Genomic DNA, 21,068 nt, shown 5'->3' with positions numbered 1-21,068 from the left:
TTTCGTATGTCGTATAAAGATATATTTAAGTGTTGAAAAAAATTAGAATTTTTTTTACACTTATTATAGAAAAATTCATTATATTATAATAGAATATGCTTCCATTCCTTAAATCAAGTAAGTTTAGAAAATGTTTAGAAAATATACATTAAACGTATTACCACTAATCAGCGATCATATACAATTGATTTTAAAAACTGTTAGAATCTGGCTCAAAAAGTTAGTTAGTCCGTTACTGATTAAAATTCGAAGATGTCAGTATGGCCTAGACCTCTATTAATATTCTATTGTATCCATACATTATATACTTCTATCAATATTCCTTATCACCGTATTTCGCAATTCTTTTAAAATAAACTTCATCGATTAGGTTCTAAAGTTATTTCTTTACGACATTTTCATACTTTGATCATTTAAAATTGAAAGTTTTTGCTGATCAAAAACAAATTCTGATCTCAAACTTTAAATTGTTTGGATTTTTAGACTTAAAAATAAATTTAAACAATTTTAATCTAAAAGTAAAAAACAATATATTGTAAAAAAATATTAATTATTTCTGCTTGTAATAAATACTATTTTTGTTTAAATTTTTAGGACAAACTATTTAAATAATTGTATCTTTGAGCATCGCAAACAGTTCGAGGATAAAGTTTGAACATTTTACAATTTCAGATTGTTCCGCAAATTTCTATAAATCTATATTTGAGTCTTAAAATTTTATTTTATGAGAAATTTAATTAATAATCTAACAAAATTTTTAGAGAAATATTGTTCGCGCTTTATAATTTTTCACAATCTATTAGTTTACTCCGAAACGTAAAATTATGCCGGCATCGTTCTAAGCGACTGGTCATATGTTTCGCATTGTCATGTTTATGTAAAAGTGGGGGAAGCTACGGCTTTCGAATCATTCAAACTGGACTGTCTGGACACAGTCTCATCAGCAATGCGAGCACCACAGTACTAATCTGGTCAATATTTTACTTTGTTTTTATTTTCTAGAAAGATTAATCCTTGATCCACAGTGTGAGTATCGCTAAAATTTCGATGATAACAGATACATATAAATACTGTAATAAGTAAAAAAACTGGTTTGGTGCATCTAAAAGTGCAATTTCGAGATCTCTGCAAAATCGTTAAGGTATGATTTTTAAGGTATAATTTTGATGAATATTTGCACTATGTACGATAATCTATTTTAATAAAATCTAATCGTCCACACATCTGTTGACAGTCGATATATCGTAAACATGTGTGTTTATACAACTCAAGATTTATTTCTTTTCAATTGCAATTTCTAGATTCTCATTTGTTTACTTTTTCTAATCTTAAAAATATATAAAGAGGAGACGCTTGCGCTTTTTTTTATTTTAGAAAATAGAAGGCAGTATAAGTAATTATTTTGGCATTATTTTAATGTAATTTGCCAAATGATGCTTATTTTATATAAGTATGTATTATTTAATATGAAAAATGTATCTTCTATAATATATATCAACTTATAGTTTTTCGGTAATAAATTAAGAAAGATGTTGTGATTAATTTAAAATTTATCTAAGTATATTTTATAAAATAATATCATTTTTTTATAGAGAAATTGTATTCATAGTTAGTGTTAGTCTTTTATACACGCGAGTTTGTCAATTGAGTCTAATAAAATAAAATCTAAAATTGCTAAAAGTTTAAATATTTATAGTACTTTTGTTTCAGAAAATTTAAATTTACTTGTTTTTTCCCGTAGAACCAAATATATAACATTTTATAGAATGTTCTATTTGAAATTATGAAGTTATCCCCCACTCCCTTGAAGGAGAAACGGGGAGGGCAACTTTATGTTTACATAGTTAGAAAGGCCTCTCGAATATATGAGACTTTCTCATAAACAACTTTTGAATTCGACAAATATTTTTAGAGTTATTGGCTTGTAACACTTTCACATAGACCACCCTGTATATAAAGACTGAGATAGTATTGTACAAATCCGTACAAAAGATCGTAGAAAATTTTTAATATATGCATAATAATTAATACATATAATATTAGAAAGAAAAGAATATCCACAAAAATGCTTCAAATTTCATTCGAAACATTGAAAATATTTCGAACGGAAAAATTTTCATTATACAATATTTTCGCGCTTCAGTAAAACAATGGATTACGCGAAACAATATATGGGTTACATTAGAGCAAGTATGCATAAACGCATATCACAAATACATATTTATTTTGCATAATTATATAGAATGTTTCGTAAGAGAGTTTCATCTTTAGGAAAATATTTTTTAATAAATTTGTTTTATTTTCTTTGTAAAAATGCAATTATTAATTCTATGTAATAAAATCCTCCGATTTTTGATCTTAAATATTAACGTCCAATTAAATTTCAAATTAAATTTCCATTGCACTAGTCTTGTATTAATAGCTAGTCTAATATTAATTTTAAGTCACTAACCGTTTTCACAATCAATTTTTAATAATGTAAGATATAGTGTGTCAACATTAGATTTGTTTCGGAATTCAATTTTCTTCAGTTCTTTCCGTTCTGACCTTCATTTCATCAATTTTATTATTTTTTTTTTATTTTTGGCATACTTTGCACTATATTGATACACATTTCAGTAATTATATCTGCACTTAAATACTATGTATATAATAATTATGCATATAATTAACGTCTGCAAAAAATATGATGAACAATTTATTGATAATTTGCAAGTAAATGGAAATATGTTGATTTGCAATATTCTTTTTATTCCTTGACATAATATATTTATTCCTAACTAATTATAACTGTATAAATAATTACTTCTTAAGAAACGGTTTCAGATGCAATAATGTAGATGTATATATTAAATGATATCATAACACTTGCTATAGTGAGTATATTAAAGCAAGTTAAAAGAGGCCTCAAAGTTTTTAAAAATTTTATCTTTATCAGATTCAAGACGGTATAGATTGCTGATGATGATAGTGAAATATTTTTTCGACGAAATTATTTATCGGTAATTCATTTAGAGCAGTAAGAGGACAGGAAGTAGACAAAAGATAAGTAATTGATATTTTTCGCGTAACATTGATACGAGATTGAATTGTTAAAGCAAATGAATAAGCCATAATATATCACGCACAGTACAATGACTGTTGCAGAATGAGAAATGAATGTTTTATCATATATCTGAGTTTGGAATGCGTCTGGATAAAATTAGAACGCTGATAATTTAGTCAATTATTTTTGTTTCATCATTATCACTCCAGTATATAATAATATAAGAAAAAACTAAATTATGCAATACATCAATGTAGCCAAAATAATATGTACAAAACACATACATACAAAGTTTTATTGCTTCTCAAGAAATAATTCTTCTTTAAACTTAATAACAATCTTTAAACTTTATGTTATAAATTGAAAGAATATATATAAAGTTGCACACCTTTCTCAAATATGTTCTACGTTACTTGTAAATTAATCAATAGGTTGTTTTTTTCTAATGAAAAAAAGTCCATATAAATTGTCATGCTATTTTCTTAAGTCACGAAGATAAATTCCTGTTACGGGGTTAATAGAAAGCAACAGTTTTGTACCCAAAGATTTGGAAATTTCTGTAGAATCTTCTCCAATCCGTTCCCTCGTTGCAAGATTTTCGCAGCACGCAAAATGTAATATATACTTAACCATGTATCGCACTTTGCTCGTATTGAACGCAAATTTTTTTCCACACATACATACACACACACACACACACACACATATGAGCACGTATCCACTTCTGTGATTCAGTGACGAAATTCTGCTAGACATACACTTTCTTCGACCGAGCAAACCTAAATATACGAGGTTCTTCGTTCCTCATCGCGGATTTATCGGAGTCATTTCTATTTCTACGTGTGTACTTTGCAAACTTGACATCACGTGTGTCACGTCATGCGTATATAAATATTGTGATTCTTCATTGCTGTACTATAATACGGGTTATGATTATCCGATAGATATTCGTCGTGCTGGATATAATGGCATCATCCGTGACCATCGAGAATAACTTTGAGTGTCCGTCCAAAAAGGACATTTATCAAAAATGGCAAGAGAGTGCGTCGAAGATTAAGTTTGGTGAACACGAACTTTACATTGAATTGGAAGGTATCGACGAATTCTATATGCAGAAAGCCAAGGAGGAATTGAGAGAGACGCCGGAAATCGTCGCCGAGAGCTGCACGCAGCTGAGAGAATTAATTACAGGTAATACAAGGTCAGTCGTATTAAAAATGGTCACTCTGCTGTTGATGCTTTGAATGAGGAGCGAGAAGGGAAAATACAACTATTGCAGTTTGTGCAAATCCGATAGCTAAGCATGAAACCAGTTTTCCAATACACAGACGAATTGTCGAGAGTTGCCCATCTACTCAATGTTCTTGGCATTACTTTCTTCCTGCATCTTCCACTATATCGTTGTTCTCGTTCTCCAACCGGTTTCTGCACGTGGCAAATTAAAGAAGAAAGCGAATTGAAATGAAAAGTGTTTCTTTGTTAGAAAATATGTTAATCTCGAGATTTTTTTTCTTCTCTAGTAATATATATATATATATACATATCTCGCAATTTTTTTTATTAAATTAATTAATTAAAAAGACGTTACAATGAATAATGTTGCTAGACTTCATTATTCCAGATTTTAAAGAGAAAATAAAAAGAAATAATTCGTAAAAAGATGCGATGACAAGTGGAATGAGAAAACTTTCTCTTTTATATAATCTTTAATGTGTAGTATACATTGTAGTTTCTATATTTATAACATGACTCAAATATATTGTATAAATCGGTTTCACATATTGTTTAAATCGTGAAATAACGATCGATTAACTTTTTTTTTATCTAAAAAAACAATTAGCTTGAACAATGTCAGATTAAATGCTTCTAGAATAAAGATTAATTGTAACACGCTATTACCACTCATAACGTAACACAACGCTCAATTTAACGATAGTAAAAGTATCCAACGTAACATATGAATTTAATCACTTACGTGTGAATCGAGTAAAAACGAAAATTTATCGCGCTTGCACTGATAATTTCCAATGTTTCTCTGCCTTTCATCATAAAACGAAGAGTATATATACGTAAGTTTTATCGAAATATACAATTGATAATTATTTTCTATGGAATATGTTAAGTGCAGAGACGAAAATTTTTGCTTGGTGGCTCTTTAATGAAAATGTTTTAACTAAGTGTCTTTTATGTAACCGTCATTAACATAATTGACTAATAATTTGTAATTATAATAGCGTGACGAAGTAAATCTCATGGAAACAAATATTTGTATATTTTACGCTGTTATATGATAACATTACGTGTTTTTATTATTGTCTATTAATTTTTTTGCACTCGCAATTATAATAGAAGTGAGATTATTTTATAATTAATATCGATATTTTTTTGCATTATTATCGTACATTCTCCTTCTAATAAATTATACGCAAAATATTTTGTACATCCATTATTGCATGATTTAAACTATCGAATTTATCTCTTTTCAGTTATTATTAAAACCGTATTACACACATACACACACATCTCGATCATATATTTTTTCTTAACATTTAACTAATAGCAATGATACATTGAAATTGAGTTAATTAATTTTTATTTTGTTAGGGGAACCTGATCTAAATGTACCTAATGACGAAGAATTTTATAAAACGTTTTTGCGACCATGCAAATATTATTCGAAAAGTGCTTTTTCGCTTGTAAGTCAGAATATTTTTTGTATAGAAATATTATTATTATTATTAATTAATTAATTTCACTAAAATAATATCATAAATATAACTAATTAATATTACTATGTATATTTATATAAAATTGATTGTGCATGAATTAAATGTGCCATATAATTATACGCATTATTTAAAACTTTGTATGAATTCTGGTTCTAATCTGAGATTAAGATTAATTTTTCTTCAACGAAAATGTAAAGTCAGTTACATTTTTCACGTAATTAATTATTGAATAGACATGAGAAACTCTTTAAAAATTAAAATTTAAAAGTGAAAACTTTGATAAGAAAATAATTTTCAATCAATCTAAGGATATTAATAACAGTTTCGTTGAAATTTAAAAACAAATTTAAAATTCATAACGTTCTATTAAATTCTATACTCTATATTAGAAATTAGCAAAGAGAATATCCTACGTAATAATCTTTCTCAACATTTTTCGAGGAAAAATAATCTCTAGATTAATCAAAGAGAAACTGTGCAAAATATATACAATCAGTTTTGAGAGACACACTCTATAATTGACATAAAATTACTCAAATTCTTCATGTTGTTTTTTACTTCAGATGAAACGGTATTATCAGTTTCGTTTAAACTATCCGCATATATATGCCGATTTGTTGCCTAGTAAAGAGAAAACGGCGCTTTTCGCCAATTTGATTTATCCATTACCGTTTCGTGCTAAAGACGGAAGCAGAATATTAGTAATAGAGGGAGGTAAACGATGGAATCCAAAGGAAATAGGACTAAATACACTCTTTAGAGGCTTGATAATAATGTTGTGCATAGCTATGGCGGAACCTAAAAATCAGGTTTGCCATCAAAAAATGTTTTTTTTTTTTTTTATTTGACATAAAGATTTATATTTATAAGTAAATGTTTAAAATTATCCTTAAATTTATCAATAAATTTTCGTAAGAAAATTCATTGAAAATATAGTTTAACTGCTGAATTTTATTCGGTTTCTCAGATCTCGGGTGCGCGCGTCATCATAGATACGGAGGGTTTATCTCTGTCTCATGTGACGTATATTACTCCGAGTTTCGCCAAAATGATGCTTGAGTTTATACAGAAGTGTATACCTATTCGCTTTAAAGGTATCCATATTGTAAAACAGTCATTCTTTTTCAAAATGGCATTCGCAATTTTCAAACCATTTCTAGAGGTACGTGGTTTTCTGACACAGCCAAATATAATTTATTATTATATAAATCGTATGGGGTACAATATAAATTTTCGATAAATTTGAAACTTTACAAATATTTTTTTATAAAATCTATAAGAAAAAAAAAATTAAAATATATGCTATTGTTTACAGGAGAAGATTCGCAAAAGGATTTTTTTTCACGGGACAAACTCGGAGAGTTTAATGACTTTTATAGATCGAAACGCATTACTAAAGAGGCATGGGGGCGAATTAGATATGCCCGAGGGGTCATTCGGTGCGACACTTTGGGAAAATATACTTTTATGCGAACCCTTTTTTGAAGGTAATTACCTACGTAACTGATAATTTCAATTTTGATGATAGAAAAATAAAATGTGCATCGATTTGAACCATAATTAAATCTCCGTTATATTATGCATAGCATTGTATTGACAAAATCAATATTTTGTTTTAGTTGACCAACATTACGGATATAAAACGAATAAAAATATAAAATAGCTATTGTTTATATCTGATTATTGCGTTATCATCGCCAATAATCATCATTATGATTATGATTAGTAACTATACGTGTGAAGTTGCAATATATTGTATAAATTGCTGATATCGTTGGCATCTCATTCTTAAAAATTACGAATGTAATTTGCCGTTATTACGTTGATCTAAAATTGCACGAAAAGAACACTAAGTGTCACATTGATGTGGCATCAATAAAAGATATTGCGACTTACAAAATTGTGATTTTTTAAAAATATCGCTTGCATGCTTTTCCTTTTCAAAGATTGTTGATGTGTATTTCAGTGGGGAGGAAAAGGGGGAAAAGGTATTAAATAATATTAAATAAATATTTAATTTAGTGAATGAGAATTACGAATTTTTTTTCAATATTCACATAAATATTCGAAAATGGAGTTATAATACTTTTCATTGATACCGTCAACATATAACCGTGTATTAGTAACTAACACAAATGATAAATATATATATTTTTGATATTTAGATGTATTCAACTTATTACATACATAGACATCAAATCAATAACAATTTTTTAATACAAATTTATTTTTACACCAAGAAATTATATATCAAATATACAATTATTGTATATATCCAAGTATATTAATTTATGTATACGGTTTTAAATAAATAGTAAAATCGTATCTCTCTCACGCTAAATCAAAAAAATGCCTATTTCTTAACACATTTCCCATGCGCAAAAAATATTTAAAAATATATGGTACTTTTTTCTGTTCTCTCAAGTTAAAAGATTATTTTTATTTCATAAATTAAATAATTATTCTAAGATCATTGGTATTTACTGTATATGTAATATATGGCCAATAATTATACCACATTATAATGCATCATAAGAAATCTATAAAATGTATAATAATCTTATCACGCATAATTGTAAGGACGATAGAAAGATTATATATCTCAGATGAGATCACTGTTACCTAATAAATCGTAATTCTTGCAAAATTGTAAAAAAAGTACAAGAAATACATAATGCAACGCATTGTCATTTTTGGCAGCTTTTCGCTTAATTTTATAAATTGGTAGTCTGTTAAGATTATTGTTTAACAAAAGGAGTAGAAGAAGACTTACGCTACAATATATTATAAATAAAATTACATAGTGAGCAAGGTTTGGATCGTTGGTTTCAACGAGTGAACAAGAATCATCCATAATCGTCGTAATTATTTCTAACTCGACATTTTTGCATCGCAAAATATCGCCTTTCTAATTGTTTCCCAATAGTTTAAATCCAAATACTTATCTTTAATGATGATAAATTAAACAAGGGGCTATTTCTTCTTGTAACCGTATGAATTAATAGCTGCAACAAAAAAGAGAGATCATTGTAGTTCAACTCTTTAGAATTATACATTAGTATTGAAAAATTCGAGTTTCCTTATATCAGAGCATATCATATCAAATATAGGTTCTAAATTTTCCCTCAATTCTATTATACTTATATATTTAGATAATTATGTGAGTTTCTTTTTACACTTACCCTCGTATTCCTTGTCGCACTGGACTAGCAATTCGTACCATGTCGGTCCATCTATCAAAGGGACATCCAAGGTACCGCCATAATGCGACGGCAGACATTTCGGCGATAAGTATCGATGCAATGACTTTCGATCGGTACCATGGAAGATTATCTAGTGGAAGAAAAAAAAACAAATATATATATATATATATATATATATATATATATACACAAAATGTAACAGAGAGCCCATATCAGCAGTTTTTTGAAGAAACAACGCATTTTCGTGAAAAATGTTTCATGCAAAAGTTGTAGAGCTCTAAATGGCGCATTATATAATAATATTAGTATGACCTTGAATAGCACCGACAAGGTCATATAAAGATCACTTTGAATTTTTTAAATAGAATCCCCTATTTTTCATTACATATTCTTGTAGCTTACCTCGAGAGCTTTCCAAATATATAAATTTCACTGTAATAAAGTATTTTTTCATTAAGTACTTTTCGAGTTATTTTATATTTTAATCTGACATATTTTGATATAAAAAATTAAATATTTCGTAAAAAATATTTAGTTTTCGATAATCTTACCGTAATACTTTTATGTACAGAATAATGAGACAAATCAATTAGTATAGAAAAATAATTGTTTTTAAGAAAATTATTTACAATGTGTTTTAAACCTTTTTTTTTTTTTTTTTTTCCACTAATTGATTCGTCTCATTATTCTGTACATAAAAGTATTACGGTAAGATTATCGAAAACTGAATAATTTACGAAATATTTTATTTTTTATATCAAAATATGTCAGATTAAAATATAAAATAACTCAAAAAGTACTTAATGAAAAAATAGTTTATTATAGTATTTTGGAAAGCTCTCGAGGTAAGTTACAAGAATATGTAATGAAAAATAGGGGGTTTAATTTAAAAAATTCAAAATAATTCTTATATGACCTTGACGGTGCTATTCAAGATCATACTAATATTATTATATAATGCGCTACTTAGAACTCTACAACTTTTGCATGAAACATTTATCACAAAAGTGCGTTGTTTCCTCAAAAAACTGCTGATACGGGCGCTCTGTTACACCTTGTATATAAGCATCGTTTAGCAAACTTGAATTGTGTAAGCATTTATTTAATCATATATGCCAAGGACTTACTCTACTCTTCAATTTATCTCGTAAAAATGGCTTGAACAGAGCAAACACTATGTTGAACACATATGGTTGGTTAATGACATGCATGTTCTTTATTCTCAATGGCACCGAATCCTGAATCAGATCAACTATTCTCTTGGCAAACGGCGGGGTGAACTGCCACGTTTGCTGGAGAGTGAGACCGTCCATGTCGAAGATGACGACAGCGCCGGCGATCTGCGTGGTCGGCTCCAGAATGGCAGCCTCCAGATATAGTACGCATCCTTTATAGACCTCGTCCAGGTTACATTTCTGGTGCTTCCATTTCTTACCGAGTTCGATTATCAGTATGCGTCGGCCGTGCTGATCGCGAGTAGGCAACACCGTCAGGATGTTTTGATCAAATATGTTCTTCTCTCTGCTCGGTATGAGATTGTCGTACAAATTTGCGTGCTTTACTTTGAAGCTATAATAATGCTTGATGAGATTGAGCGCCGACTCGGGATAATACTTGCATGGCCTCAAAAATCTTATCAGCCAGGTCTCGTTGTCCAATGGACATTTGAGATCCGTTTCCGCTGTCGAATCACGAGAAAGATTTTAAACAATGGCAAAAACATTTAATACATTTGAAAAGATTTAGAAAATTTTTTTAGACTTTTTTTACGTTAAACATTATGAGAATCAAAATTTTTTCAGCTTGCGTCAATTAAGATATTGCTCCATTTATATATATATATATATATGTATAAAATTTTATATTTATTTTGTATATTATTTTGTTAAATTTTTTTTACGTCAATTAATATAAAAAACCTTTTAATAATTCCTTCAAGCGTGCTATTGCCTCTTTTTGAACTTCGGGGCTTTCCCTGAGCTCCTTTTTGGCTACTTCCTGAAATTCTGGACTGGAAGGACATATCTCGAGCTCGACCGTCTTGTTTCCGATTTTTAAAGACGGTACTTCCTTTAAGTCTGATAAAAAGTAGTCTGAAAAAAAAAAAAACATAATTTATCCGATTTTTCTTACGCAGTTATCTTTTAAGGATAACGCTAAATGTTCGTAACTCTATAATTATAAATAAACTAATAGTGCGTTAATTTCAATACCACTGATAATGCAAGAAGAAAAATTTATAAAAATTATTTCTTTTATTGATTCATGTATTATCGATTAAATCTATAAAGATTAAATTATGAAAATTATAATTATAAATTATAAAATTAATAAAATCTGTAGATATAATTTTTTTACCTTCTTGAGAAAAGAAGATAAAAAAAGAGGCAGTTTATTCTGGATAACAATTATAGGAAAATTTATACAAAATTATTTATACAAAAATTTATGTATGCATATATATTTTGGGAGATATTTTTAAACGATTCATCTCTTTGGATTTTCTTATTTCGGCTTTTATGATTAATATTCCGTTTTTGCATCCGTATTATAAATTTTTGGAAAAAAAAAATGTTAAATTGTTTCTCTTCCTTTTTTCTCTCTATTATGCAAGAATAATTTGTTTGCACAGAAATGTAAATAGAAACGATGTATGAAATTTTTAACGCAAGTAGTTTCCAAGTTACATAAATGTACATAAGAAACTTGTTCTAATCTTATATTCAGATCATTTCTCTTTTTTATACAGAATTATGCATTTTATAATTAATAGGTTAAATTGATGCAATATTGAAAGTATGTCATAATGCATATGATATATCTTTAATACATACGCGAACACAGCGATGATCAAACCATGCAAAAAATCAAGCAATACAGTTAAATTCGTCGTACCGAGGAACGAGATGAGTTTGTTTTTTGTGTTTGAGCAACCATTAATTATTTAACACATCGCGGATGTAGTGAGTAATGCAATTTTGCAACTTTGGAGAGGATGCAGAACAGAAATCGCATCAGGCGTATCACGTTCACGAACAATCACTGGAAACGTGACTCAGCTTTCTTATCGTAAACATTCGAACCTGCGGTTACAGAATTATCATGGAGTTCCCGCCGAATATAATCACGTTCTATTTTCTTTCATATTCTTGATTATTAATTCATCCTGTTTTGAATTTATTTCGTAGTTTTTTTCTGAGTCTGAATATCACAAATTTGACTAAACCAAGACTGCCATAATAGTAATGTTCTTTTCTATATATTCTCTTCATTTATTTAAAATACTTCTTGAATGTATAAAAGAGAAGCGGATCGATTAAAAACTATCTTACAAATTACGTATACAAAGTATTTTTTATATTATTTGCATATTTTGACATTTATTTATACATCGCTTCCTTTGGCTAAAATTATATTGGAGCTTATTAAACTGAATCAGATAAATGGCAATCAAAATTTGATTAAGCAAATCTATTGTATTTCGTCAGTGTATCGCTAATCACAATATAATTCCCTCACGAATCCTCGATTTACGTCCTTGACCATCAGACGAGTCTCGACTACCGGGGAACTTTAATAGATTGCGAAAGCCGTAAGAAGGTACGACAATCGTGTCAAGGAAATTACGTTATTATTTACTGATACGATACACACGACAATTTTCAGATACTGTCGTACGATAATAATATTGTCATTATTATTATACGCGATATGCGTGACGCGAAATCGAAATTAGTGATTTGCAAGAAGCGAATCCCGTTCAATGAGCAACCTTGATTTTACAATTGAAAAAAAAAGTATGTGATGTCACTTTTAATAAATTGCAAGACTAGTAGTTTACATAACTTCCCGATCTTTTTTTTTTCTTTAAAATGCAAAGCCATTATGTAAGAAGCGTAAGATGTTAATTATAGATACTCATAAATTTCGATGTTAAATTCATTTTACTTTTACGAAATTCGCGCAGGGTATTTCGATAAACTTGTAAATTATCAGTCACCTTGCTACAATTGATACTACAGTTTATACACTAAAAGATAATAATACACAAAGATATTGTGTGCTCCTCGGTATACGTGTACTTTGCTTAATAAACTGATATCATTAGTACGAACCACGTGCATTGTTGTGGGCAGTTCCTATCAGCTGTATGTGCTTTATCGCGTTCTAAATAAGCCTGCTCTAAACGAGTTTCATCCTATATGCTTCTGCAAGTCAACGAATTTGTAAACGCGATTTAAGACAAAGTGCAAACGATATGAATTGCGATTGGCTCATGTCTGAATTCGTGATTTTACGACGTACGCGTCTCTAGAATATCGAACATCATTATAGACGAATCAAAATAATTTCACGCAAGATTTTCCTCTATCTTTTTCTGTTTTTCGCACTGCGGCAGATTGCGCAGGCGAGGCATGTCACGGTAAAAACCGGATTTCAAGTTTGGAATTCGCCTTCGCAAAGTCGATCCCTCGCACGGGATATTTATTAACAGAAAAACTAAACCAGTTTCCCTTGAATAAAAATTTGAGATAATTTTTAACATAGTTTTTAAGAATTATAAATTATTACAAAAGAAATAATTGTAGTAAAGTAAATTTTATAGATGCGGAAAAATAATAAAAAAGTTTATCTCTTACAATTAATTTTAGATATATTTTAAACCAATTACATATATGAGATTTAATTCTACAACAATTAGTTAAAAGTATATTAAAATTATTTTAGAGTAAAAAGACGATACAGGCGAAGCAGCCTTTGTTTAGATGACCTTTTCATTGTTTTCTATTCTTTGATAGTCGCGAATGTATTTACTTAACTTTATTTTACTTTCAGATCAATATCGAAACATCGGCTTCATGAACAACTGGCAATTGACCAAAACATTCTCGTGAATTGCGATAAGCATTTAAATCGATGATTATTTTTGCAAATATTATTTTAATACTGCAATATACATTTCTATGATAAAGTAAGAATTATTTCGAGGATATTATCAAAAAATGGCATATACGTAAAATAGAGATCTTTTTTTTTTTTTTAAATTATATTATACCGTCTATGTGTCTATATATAATATAGATACAATAATTTTTAATAATATTGATTTTTATTAAATTCATAATCTTTTTAGACATAAGCCGTCGCGTGTTTTAATTTTTCTCGTGCAATAATATAATTAAATAGTAACATAAAACATTTGAATAAAATTGTGGCAAAAGATATTTAGCAACGAAATTTTGTAATTATATCCCTCAACAATTTTCTGCGAATAAAATATAATCAATATTGATTATCCTGTGTCATATCTTCGCAGAAGAAAACGATAAATCGCTGTTTACTTTGTCAGAAAGAGAGAGAGAGGAAGAAAAAGAGAAAGAGACAAGATAAATATTCTCGCACACATCCAATATCTTCGTGAGATGAGGAAGATGAGACAGACTGGGTAGGAAGTTATATCTTTAGAGATTTATCGCTCAACATTCACGACTCGTTGAACTCGCGTTTGACGAATCGTAAGATTTTACAGGACAGAAAGTAGAAACGAGTGTTTTCCGCAAAATAAAGGTGTGTCATAAATGGAACGTTAAATATTTCTTCGTACGCCGTGAAACCTCTCTCCATCCTGTTGAAAAATGGAATATTAATTATTTTTCTCGGATCAACTCGCGGATGTACCTGAGACTCTTGGAGATGGAATTGCTTGAAAATTATTGAGTTGCTCTTATACTAAAATAAAAATGAGAATTCAATCAATCATTGAATTAACAGAGGTTAAATCGCATTGGATGAATTATGTAAAGTTTTTACAGCAAAAATGACTCGATTCATAATAATAACGTTCACCTTAAAAAATTGTATTTAAAATTTTGCACTTCGATCTCTCATTTCGAGCTCTTTATATATCAACTATGAAATTAAACAATGTAATCCGTTCTTGTCATTCGTTGCCATGAATCATAATTAAACCACGTAATGTTCCGCATACGTGAGAAACTAAAGCGTTACTTTATCCGTATCATTATTGTATATAATATAAATGAAACTATCGCACGTCTCGTGATAAAATACGAACAAAAAGCGGTATATGAATCAATAACATTAAACGTAACAAGTAATGTACAATTCCTTCATGTCTCTCTCTCTCTCTCTCTCTCTTTCTCTTTTATGGAAAATTTTACGTTCATACAAATATATGCACATATCAGGATGTTTCAGCTTCTTAGAAATCGTTGATACCGCGTTATTTTTCATAAAGAAAGATGAATTCCAAATTGTGGTCGAAGACATTTAAATGAAAAAAGAATATAGAATGATGCCGAAGAAACTCGTATCATGTATTGTAGCCGCGCCTCCGATTAACACGATTACACTAAAGATTTTTATTTAATGCCGATCGGAGAGACTCGATAAAAAGGAGATCGGGAGTTTATTTATATTATAAGAAAATTTATCGAAGATATGACTCCCAACTCCTGGGCCGATAGAATATTTGCGAGATCTCTCGATTTCTGGCAACAAGTCGCGCGATAATTGAAGCACGTGAGGAGGAGCAAGATTTCCGTTCGCAGTAAAGACTTTTCCAATGCGTTGCCGGAAAAGCTAGTCACTAATTTGAGTCATTAATTTTAGTCATTAATTTGAAATTAGCACGTTCCTTCCGACCCATCGACAATAAGCACAGTCGATCCGCGATCCATAACAACACGAATCTCGATTGTTCGATCGCGAGAACCAATCAGTGATCGATTGTTTATCACGAATTTGACTGTTCGATACGTAAAATGGAATCAGAAAAACTAAATGAAAACGGAAGCCTTTGTGCTTGAACGAAACGTCTCGCTTTTCTAGAACATTCGAGAAGCGAAGATAATAATTTGTCTTAACTATATATACGGTTATATCGCTTTTTCGAATATGTATCAATTTTATTAACATAAAATACTAAAAGTATTTTCTTTCGAAAATTATAATTTCCAAGGCGGAGATTTTATCTTGGAACGGTATGGCGAAGAATGGCCTTTTACGTGCTCCATCTGTGTCATGGGCACAGAGAAATTGCTTCATGGGGTCAAAACTTGTTTTGAGTCTAACTTGCTCGTGGAAAAGTATATCGAGCGCATTAAATATAATCTCTGCGAAGAAAGAAATCTGAGAAAATTTTTACAAACTTGCCTTCGAAGTTCTTTGAAAAGATCAGAATAAATGTATGTTATTCTAATAATTCTTGATTTTAATATTGACCAATCACTTTTTATCACCATTATTTTATGTTTATTATGTGCATACATTAATATAAGAAACTATTTTTAATATATATATACATATATCAGATATTATATGCCACGAATAAAAAAAAAATATAGCGCGCCTTTATATACAATATCGTGTGATGACATTTTGCATAAAATACATAAATAATTTTTTATATATACAGTTGTTTTTCTTAAAGAGAAAAACATAATTTTTTTTAATACAGCAGTTATGTGAATTGCGCGATCATAAATAACATATTGCGTAATCGATCAAGTATAGCATCATAATGTGAGCGAAGTTTTAAAATCGCGAAAGTACACTGTTAGTAAATTTTTATTACGTAATGTGTATAGGATTATACACATGCTAAGTTTTGACACACGTGTTATAACGAAATAACGAATTTACAAACTATCAAAAGTAATTGCACTAAAACTGGGGCGATATAATTTGCGACACTTGATTTTTAAAAGTCTATTTAATTTTTTGACAATTTCTCTTATACACAAATTAATAGCCAATACTGTTATAATCGCGAGGGACACAATTGAGCTTATTGACAAGATGTTTCTTGAATGATTACACTGGAGCCAGCTTTACTTACATCTTAACCAAAAATATAGTTCCAAACAGTCCGACATAATCCGAGACAGCAAAGAGAATCGATTTGCACGTCAAAATAGGAAATAAAATTTTGAGAAACACTTTGCCGACGCAAACGCGCGTTTGAAAAACAGACGAAAATGTGAATGGTATATTCGGCCGTTCACTCAGTTTTATACGTGCACTGGCATACATTCTGGTTTTAGTAGAAAGTTGACATGATATCGTAAATGTAAATATTTTCAGTATTCAGACTCCATTTATGATTCTTTTAATTTTAATTTAATTTAATTAATCAAGTGTATTAATCTCTTAATAGCCACATTACATCGAGATTTGCTTTACTTCAAGATACATTAGCTTTATATATTAAATTATGAAATGTGTATTAAATATAAATTAACGTGCCTTTCAACGTACGTAACTCGTACAACTGTTTCTTTACGAATGTATAAAACACTGTGACGTTTTCAGCCGAACAGAAGATTGACAGATTGTGTATATAATCACAGATGCACTTTCGCTTAAGAAAATTGCCTTGTACTCACTGTCTGCCGGTGCCATGATGTCCCGAGGGCGTATCGTTACGAGTCGTATCAGCTCACAAACGCGTTAAACTACCGACGATGACGCGCGAAATCGAACGATCTGTGCGTCACCGAAAAACGCACCAAAATGCGGCAGGTATCGCGCCGACGATCGCTCTTATACGTCGTGATTCTCAGGGTCAAGCAGGTAATAAGGCAGTGGCCGTGTCAATTTTCTTCAGGCTGCTGGCTTATGTCGCCGCATACGAACGTGATGTAATTTCATTGTCTTTATTATCAATGTTGCCGGGTGTGTGATGATAAACAGTACGATGTCATGAGGATGCTGGCGCACATAGATAAAATACGATGACAAACGCGGCCAATTAATCGACATATTGCCAGAGCGGTGACAATCGGATACAATACGTCATGTATAAATATTCCATTCGTGACCGATGATCAGTCGATCGGATCGATGATCAGACCGATGTGTCAGCGCTTCGCGTCAGGAGATGTTCAATATAGATGAGCGACGTGTAAAATTCTCTCGTTTCATTATGCTTATTTATTTCGAAAGATATGTCGAAAATGTTTTAGCGAAGAAGAAATATCTCAATGACAATTTTTCGATTAAGGCTTGAAAGGAGAGAATTTTTCTTCGACAGAATACTTGTACGAGAAATTCTCTTTACAATGAGAAATTGCACTATGAATATTGAGACTATATATGTGTGTGTATTTATCGATCGCCAAAATTGCCATCCATAATAAATGTCATAAACGCAATGTAATACAAATAAAAACTTGATGAACTTTTTATTCGTCATCAACATTAATTACTTCATAAATAATTGACCTTTGATTAAACAACAATATAGAATTGTTATTGTTACAAAAATATTTTACGTTATATATATATATATATGTGATATGTAAATTTACTCTTGCTTGTTATATTTGACATTTTAAAATCATAAAAATCAAATGTTTGCACATATGGCTTGTGATAAATATACAAAAATATGAGAAGAATGCAAATAAAAAAATTTAAAAGAATTCTCTGTTTTATTACACGAGTTGCGAGATGTTAGAATTAAGAATGATAAATTTCGTACCTTCTGAAATCGTTCTTCTTATTATCTCGTAGCTGTTTGAGTCCATTGATTTGATTCCGTTGAATCCGTAGGATTCGACTGGTAATCCGACTGATGAGAGATTGAATTGATCGATTTCCTCGCTGTCAATATTCAACCTTCCCCCGTTTGTTTCCACTATTCCTGCCATGCCGCTTTTTATCTAATATGTAATTTTCCGCTACTCGATGTTTCAAATGATTTCACGCGCGATAATCAATAACTCAATTCCTCTCTCTTCTCCTCTCTCTATTTCTCTCTCCTCTCTGCAGAAAAACAACAAAAAAATTACATTAGAGATTGCACAAAATATTATTTTACTTTTTTCGTTACTTTAATCTTTCTTATACATTATATTCTGTGTATTTTCTTTTCGTTTTTCCTGTTATACATTTTTTTTATATTGTATATATAATTATTATTTATCATTAATTTTGAATCGTTTGACAAAAACACTTTCTTTATTTTTAACGCATTATTTTTAAAATCAGAAAATTATGATAAACAATTTTCTTTGATATTTTTGTTAAGAGAGAAAGAAAATTTAAGTTAACTAAAAAATATACCGTTAAAGAATAATTTATGGAAAAAAGAATATAAACATGAAATTTTTCATGCTCTTTGGGTTCCTAATTCTGTTCATTTGTTAACGCGTAAAATAAATTCGGATTTCATTTAACAATAAATCAAATGTGACATATATCTATGTATTAAAGTAATATACCATAAGATCATTCTTTGTTTTCATGATGAATCAGGTTCATTATCGAAAAACAGTCTGTTTAATTAAAAAGAAAACAAATTATAATTTATAAAATCTATATTTTAATTGAACATTTTTTATTGAATTTTCAGTATCTCATAGCCTTCGAACTTCTAAACCGGATGTTTTCTTTCAATATCTTACAAATTACACATAATATAATTTATAATTGATATCGATAAAAACTCCTTATGCAACTTTAGTCTGCAGTATGTAACAAAAAACCATCGTAATAAGCAAACTAAAACGTTTATGTCGTATTATTATCATACTTATTTACATTTTTATTTGTAGCGTTATATACAAGGTGTAACAGCGCCCGTATCAATAGTTTTTTTGAGGAAACAACGCGTTTTTGTAAAAAATGTTTCATGCAAAAGTTGTAGAGCTCTAAGTAGCGCATTATATAATAATATTAGTATGATCTTGAATAGCACCGTCAAGGTCATATAAGAATTATTTTGAATTTTTTAAATTAAACCCCCTATTTTTCATTACATATTCTTGTAACTTACCTCGAGAGCTTTCCAAAATACTATAATAAACTATTTTTTCATTAAGTACTTTTTGAGTTATTTTATATTTTAATCTGACATATTTTGATATAAAAAATAAAATATTTCGTAAATTATTCAGTTTTCGATAATCTTACCGTAATACTTTTATATACAGAATAATGAGACAAATCAATTAGAAAAAAAAAAAAATTGTTTAAAAAATACATTGTAAATAATTTTCTTAAAAACAATTATTTTTTTATACTAATTGTTCTGTACAAAAAAGTATTACGGTAAGATTATCGAAAACTAAATATTTTACGAGGATATTTAATTTTTTATATTAAAATATGTCAGATTATAAAATATAAGGTAACTCAAAAAGTGCTTAATGAAAAAATACTTTATTATAGTGTTTTGGAAAGCTCTCGAGGTAAGCTACAAGAATATATAATGAAAAGAATAGGGAGTTTTGTTTAAAAAAATCAAAGTGATTTTTATATGATCTTGACGGTGCTATTCAAGATCATACTAATATTATTATATAATGCGCCACTTAGAGCTCTACAACTTTTGCATGAAATATTTTTTACAAAAATGCGTTGTTTCCTCAAAAAACTGCTGATACGGGCGCTCTGTTTTTTACACACCATGTATATATATATATATTCGCGATACTTAGTTCTGATATTATATAAACGCGGAAGTTCTAGAAGAGGCGAGATATTCAAGTATATAAAAAATGATTTTTTTAACAGACGACCACGCGACATACATATCGCTGAAAGACATCTGGTTGATCTATATTCTGACAATGCATTATATTGTACACCTGATGAGAATCATAAAAGCCGATCAACAAGTTCTCCAGCTAGATTTAAACTCCAATTTTCTCGATTCTATGAACACCGGAATTTAAGATTTATTATATTGCCAAACATAACAATAAAAAAAATAATTTTATAAAGAAACACGAGTTCTCGATGAGCTGTAAAAAATTTTGTAATGTAAGAGAGTTTTGATCTGCAACAGGTATTAATATAATTGCATGATTTTTTTTTAGTTATTGCAATGCTAGTCATTTTAACATCGCATTAAATAGAAATAGACGTAATCTCTGCATAAAAAATATAATTGCAAGTGCTCTTTTTTTGCACGGATAATCGCACATAAAATATAATATAGCGAGGCATGCTCGAGAGTGTAATTATCTAGGGAAAAAAGAATGTTGCATTGAGGATTAAATCTATTGTGTGAAATTAAATGCGCGAAAAACAGGACTATGTTGTTTGCCGAAACCTATCAAA

At 29.5% G+C, this 21,068-nt stretch overlaps 2 protein-coding genes across 4 annotated transcripts; one reads left to right on the top strand and one right to left on the bottom strand.

The window, feature by feature from the left end:
• Positions 1-931: 931 nt before the first annotated feature.
• LOC138934023 (alpha-tocopherol transfer protein-like) lies at positions 932-7,973 on the top strand. 2 transcript variants are annotated; one of them, XM_070297389.1, is made up of 7 exons: positions 932-1,141; positions 3,991-4,237; positions 5,651-5,742; positions 6,339-6,584; positions 6,743-6,937; positions 7,091-7,262; positions 7,395-7,973. In XM_070297389.1, exons 2-7 carry the CDS (start codon positions 4,012-4,014, stop codon positions 7,436-7,438), a joined length of 975 nt encoding a protein of 324 aa, XP_070153490.1. In that variant the 5' UTR covers positions 932-1,141; positions 3,991-4,011; the 3' UTR covers positions 7,439-7,973. The 2 variants fall into 2 exon arrangements, with proteins under 2 accessions (XP_070153490.1, XP_070153492.1); XM_070297391.1 differs by having other exon boundaries at positions 944-1,026.
• Positions 7,923-18,750, bottom strand: LOC138934021 (alpha-tocopherol transfer protein-like). 2 transcript variants are annotated; one of them, XM_070297385.1, is made up of 5 exons: positions 18,484-18,750; positions 10,898-11,071; positions 10,106-10,659; positions 8,958-9,108; positions 7,923-8,780 (listed from the first exon to the last, which is right to left on the bottom strand). In XM_070297385.1, exons 1-5 carry the CDS (start codon positions 18,650-18,652, stop codon positions 8,749-8,751), a joined length of 1,080 nt encoding a protein of 359 aa, XP_070153486.1. In that variant the 5' UTR covers positions 18,653-18,750; the 3' UTR covers positions 7,923-8,748. The 2 variants fall into 2 exon arrangements, with proteins under 2 accessions (XP_070153486.1, XP_070153487.1); XM_070297386.1 differs by lacking the exon at positions 18,484-18,750 and adding an exon at positions 17,387-17,537.
• Between the last annotated feature and the right edge of the window lie 2,318 nt (positions 18,751-21,068).

This window comes from Polyergus mexicanus, unplaced genomic scaffold (assembly GCF_030449975.1).
Source record: "Polyergus mexicanus isolate NDT 795.1 unplaced genomic scaffold, iyPolMexi1.0 SCAF_6, whole genome shotgun sequence".
NCBI lineage: Eukaryota > Metazoa > Arthropoda > Insecta > Hymenoptera > Formicidae > Polyergus > Polyergus mexicanus.
The sequence above is the reverse complement of the archived record's forward strand: the minus strand, read 5'-3'. Positions and strand labels throughout refer to the sequence as shown.